Raw genomic sequence first — 4,907 nt, forward strand, 5'->3', positions numbered from 1 at the left:
CGACCTGTACACTCTCGTTGGCTGGCCCTCGCTTCATACTCGTCGCCAAACCCACTGGCTCCAGGTCATGTACAAGACCCTGCTAGGTAAAGTCCCCCCTTATCTCAGCTCGCTGGTCACCATAGCAGCACCTACCTGTAGCACGCGCTCCAGCAGGTATATCTCTCTGGTCACCCCCAAAACCAATTCTTCCTTTGGCCGCCTCTCCTTCCAGTTCTCTGCTGCCAATGACTGGAACGAACTACAAAAATCTCTGAAACTGGAAACACTTATCACCCTCACTAGCTTTAAGCACCAGCTGTCAGAGCAGCTCATAGATTACTGCACCTGTACATAGCCCATCTATAATTTAGCCCAAATGACTACCTCTTTACCTAATGTATTCATTTATTTATTTTTGCTCCTTTGCACCCCATTATTTCTATCTCTACTTTGCACTTTCTTCCACTGCAAACCAACCATTCCAGTGTTTTTTTGTTACTTGCTATATTGTATTTACTTCGCCACCATGGCCTTTTTATATTTTTATTTTGTTTGCCTTCACCTCCCTTATCTCACTTGCTCACATTGTATATAGACTTATTTTTCACTGTATTATTGACTGTATGTTTGTTCTACTCCATGTGTAACTATGTGTTGTTGTATGTATCGAACTGCTTTGCTTTATCTTGGCCAGGTCGCAATTGTAAATGAGAACGTGTTCTCAATTTGCCTACCTGGTTAAATAAAGGTGAAATAAATAAAATAAGTGTCAAGAACTGCAACACTGCTGGTTTTTTCATGCTCAACAGTTTCCCATGTGTATCAAGAATGGTCCACCACCCAAAGGACGTCCAGCCAACTTGACACATGGGCCAGCATCCGTGTGAAACGCTTAGGGGAGCTTATAGAGTCCATGCTCCGACGAATTGGGGCTGTTCTGAGGGAAAAGGGTGTGCAACTCAATATTAGGAAGATGTTCCTAATGTTTTGTGCACTCAGTGTATGTAGTCCTACATGTTTTTAAATAGTACAGTATCACAACCCACAGTACAAAACCATATAAAGTGTGGGCCTGTAGTATCTGTAAATCAACTAAACGTTTATTTATTTCCAAATGCAGAAAGTAAAGCATCATTGTTCATGTAATAATCTAATATTAGCATTATAACTCTAGGAAGAGGAAATGGTCATAAAATCAAATAAATGAAAAGACGGAAACCAAAATGTTTTTGAACTACAACTTGTTTTATTTAAAAATGTCAAATTCAGTGCAAAGTAATGTAGTGCATTGGTGTCTAGATCCCTGTTGGGTGGCAAAGTGTCACAAGAATCCTGTGGGGAGAGAAAACAAGAGAATACATTAAATTAATGGGTGTTAACTAATCAGGGCACAACAAAGCACTTCAAGTCCTCAATTCCTTCAAAAGAGAGAAGGAGAAAGGAGTATGGTCCCTGCAGTAGGACTACATGCTGGCCATGAGGTTCTCCAAGTGGTACTCCAGGAGGCTGGAGAGCTCAGTGACCAGAGACTCTGGGTTAAAGTACCAGGCCAGCTGCTGGCCAAACATGTCATCTAGCAGAGCCATCAGCCCGCCCTGAAGAGAACACCACACAACACATAGAAAATGGCTCTGAGTTACTAGCTAATCAAGAGGAGAGAGAAAATTAGAAATACTCCCCCTAAAATGGCATTGGAACCTGGTTAACCATGAATAAGGAAGTAAAAAGGAAGTACACTTAAGAATATGGAAGTAAACAGAAGTAACCTCTTGACTCTTACATTGAGCAGCAGCAGGTATCTGTCAGCCTCTGGCTCCATGTTGGCAGCAGTGGGCAGGAAGGAGTACAGGAGAGCGTACAGACGCTCCACGAACCCACCAGGGTGCTAAAGGAAACAAAGGAGGAGAAAAGAGGAGAGAATAGAAGAGAAGAGGAATTTAAGTGAAACTGCTAATAGAGATATCAAAACATGTACCAGTGAGATGCTACTTACCACCATCAGGGACTTCTGAGCTGTCATTAACCCAAACAGCACCAGCTCAAAGAGGACATCTATCATGTTCACATGATGGATCTAGGACAAGAAAACACATTTGGAGAAAATAGGAATGATTTCATATAGATCAGCTACTGTGATGTATAAAAGACATGCATGTGGAAGAACTCAGTGAGACTTGAAAGAGTTAATGAACTCACCTTTGCCTCAGCCAGCTCCCTCTCAATGTCATTCCGCTTGGAGGGGTCACTCAGGTAGTCCACAAAGTCCTTATAGGTACGGATGAACTTGGCCTCGTCCTATGACAAAGAAAAGAGCATCTTAGTGAACAGAACATATATCCCCTCAGGTACGCATTCTTTCCCTTGAAAGAGAATGAGTTAGTGAGTTACCATGTGGTTGGCCTGAACCAGTGCGCCCAGGAGAACCTTTCCCGCCACAAACAGACGGTTCCTGCTCAGGGTGGAACCAAGCAGGGTCTAGGGAAGAGGGAATAGTTAGGGTGAGACATCTTCCTCTAGGAGACAGAACAAGAAGTCACAGAGAGAAAAAGAAAAGTGGGGCCACTCACAGTGAAGGCCTGGCGCAGGGAGATGAGCCTCAGGGCGATGTCCTCCACTCTCTTGGTGATAAGGTAGAGGCTGTGAAAGGGAGGGAATGGAGCATGTCAACCATTAGAGTCAATGGGGGATAACAGCATTATGACCACTATCCTTCAGTATCTGACAAGCCCAGACTACACAGACATTTAGAGGAACTCACTTTAGCAGAGGAACCTCCCTCTCCTCAGGCAGCAGGTCCTCCTCCCAGCCCTACGACAAAAAAACAAGCATTCAAAATCAGTGACCAATGCAATGACATAACAAACAACCGGTCAATGGAAGGATCTTAATGCTCCTAGTCAATAGTATGTGTGTGTAACGTCTGACCTCATAGCAGTTGTGGCCCTCAGGCTCTGGGTCAGTGAACTGCTGAGTGGTGGGCGTAGAGAAGGAGGCAGCCTCCGACCACGCTGAAGAGGAGAGAAGCCCGTCCAGCCCCATGTGGAGAGTGGCGTACACCACTGAGACATCAGTCTGCTGCTCAAAACACACACAACACACCTGTTTACCACACACACGTTATTAGAAAACACACCAAATCTAATGCAAAAATGCCCAGTAATGTCTAGTCTATATACATAGGAAATCATTTATTTACCTGGTAGCAGCCAAGCGTCACGTCCACAGACGTCTCGTGGCGGAGGTGAGACGCATAGTGGGTCACCCTGCCAGCCACACGCTGACAGAGAGAGAATACATGTTAAGGCCAAATGGAATAAGTGAAGAAAAGCCTAATTTAATACTATTTCAGTAGTATTTACGGCTTACCTGGATCCAAGTGATGGACTGCACTTTGGTGGCACAGTAGGGGATGCCCTCTGGACTAAGCTGTCTCCTTGGAGATGGCCCACACCAGTTGAGTCTCCAGGCCTCTCACCCTACTCACGTGGTGCATCCTCACCACCACCTGCTGTTGAGATAAACAACAAGACAACATCAACAAAACCACTTCAGCAATTGCTGTGACACATTTCCATCAAGATCAAATGACTGACAATGTAGATTAGGATTAAAGTAGTTACAAAGACACATACCTGGGATCCCCCACGCATGTAGGTGATGATGGGGCTGATGAACTGGAAAGTTCTCCAAGCTTTAACCACCGGACCGGCATTGTTCTGCACATTACAATACATTCATGTTGGAAACCGTAAACATTGTAACCGTGATGTGACTGTGTGTGTGTGTGTGTGTGTGTGGGGGGGGGGGGGGTCTCTTACCCTGATCACAACAGGCCCACAGTACAGGGGGCTGAACCTAATCGGAATCAACTGCCATTTGCCTCCTAAAGCAGAAAGCAGACAAGAGATTTGTTTAATATCAAAGAGACACAACTTGAATATCTGGGATATTTTTCAAACATAAAATGGAGAGCCCTCCTCACCATTCACACTTGACCGCGCCTCCACAATTGCTAAAGACTGGGAGATGACGGAACATACAAGTCCGCCAGCCCGCTCAATAACGGAGGGGAGGGAAACATCCAAAGGGGCTGGAGGTGTCACACTCCCTCCTTGGCCATTTCTATCTTGGCTGAGGCAGATCGACGAGACCTCAGTAGCATATTGATTCTCCCGCATAGGGCTCCTGCTAGAGTCAGGTCCAGGAACAGTTGAAATAGAGCTCACAGCCAGGGAGCAAGGAATGCCACTCCTTCTGTCTAAAAGCTTGATAGAGCACGAGGAGGGGCGGCTGCTGGAGGGGAGGTTGGTGTTGGTCTCTTCGCTGGAGAGTAAGGAGGAGAAAGGGGCCAAGGTCAGTTTGACAGGGATGACATGCCCACGACCTACCACAGCACATAAGGTTCCAGAGTAGTCAGTGGCAGTAGGTGGTTTAGCAGATTGTAATTTAGCAGGTGGTGGTTTAGCAGGTGGTGGTTTAGCAGGTGGTGGTTTAGCAGGTGGTGGTTTAGCAGGTGGTGGTTTAGCAGATGGTGGTTTAGCAGATGGTGGTTTAGCAGATGGTGGTTTAGCAGGTGACGGTTTATCAGATGGTGGTTTAGCACGTGATGGTTTAGCAGGTGGCGGTTTGGCAGATTGGGGCCTGGTAGAACGTGGCCAAGTAGCCAGGAGGTTCTTAGTAGAGATCTGACTGGAGGAAGAGTGTGCTCGTTCCTCACTGGACAGAGAACTGCTGCTACAACAAGTCTTGACTGGTTCTTCAATGGAGATTGGGGAGGACTTACTGTCAGGACTCTGAGCTAGATGAGCCCTGGCTGGAGGGGAAGCTGGTGTTGGAGGAGGAGAAACTGGCCAAGGTCAGTTTGACAGGGATGACATGCCCACAACCTACCACAGCAGATAAGGTTCCAGAGTAGTCAGTGGCAG

The 4,907-nt window shown here is 46.2% G+C and overlaps 1 protein-coding gene across 1 annotated transcript; it reads right to left on the reverse strand.

Annotated features, from left to right (window-relative positions):
* Positions 1-1,152: 1,152 nt before the first annotated feature.
* LOC129848786 (uncharacterized) lies at positions 1,153-4,502 on the reverse strand. Its single transcript, XM_055915881.1, has 12 exons — positions 3,801-4,502; positions 3,615-3,698; positions 3,349-3,490; positions 3,179-3,259; positions 2,908-3,057; positions 2,741-2,790; positions 2,550-2,619; positions 2,371-2,457; positions 2,179-2,277; positions 1,976-2,056; positions 1,763-1,867; positions 1,153-1,314 (listed from the first exon to the last, which is right to left on the reverse strand). The coding sequence occupies exons 5-12, from the start codon at positions 3,019-3,021 to the stop codon at positions 1,153-1,155; spliced, it is 768 nt and encodes a 255-aa protein (XP_055771856.1). The 5' UTR covers positions 3,022-3,057; positions 3,179-3,259; positions 3,349-3,490; positions 3,615-3,698; positions 3,801-4,502.
* Between the last annotated feature and the right edge of the window lie 405 nt (positions 4,503-4,907).

The sequence above is a fragment of the Salvelinus fontinalis genome, unplaced genomic scaffold (assembly GCF_029448725.1).
Source record: "Salvelinus fontinalis isolate EN_2023a unplaced genomic scaffold, ASM2944872v1 scaffold_1174, whole genome shotgun sequence".
Classification (NCBI taxonomy): domain Eukaryota; kingdom Metazoa; phylum Chordata; class Actinopteri; order Salmoniformes; family Salmonidae; genus Salvelinus; species Salvelinus fontinalis.

Coding starts and splice junctions, on each gene's coding strand:
- LOC129848786 (XM_055915881.1), bottom strand. CDS start 3,021: ATGGGGCTGGACGGGCTTCTCTCCTCTTCAGCGTGGTCGGAGGCTGCC. Junction 2,791..2,907: donor AGGGCCACAACTGCTATGAG/GTCAGACGTTAC, acceptor TTTTTGTCGTAG/GGCTGGGAGGAGGACCTGCT. Junction 2,278..2,370: donor TGGTTCAGGCCAACCACATG/GTAACTCACTAA, acceptor TCTTTGTCATAG/GACGAGGCCAAGTTCATCCG.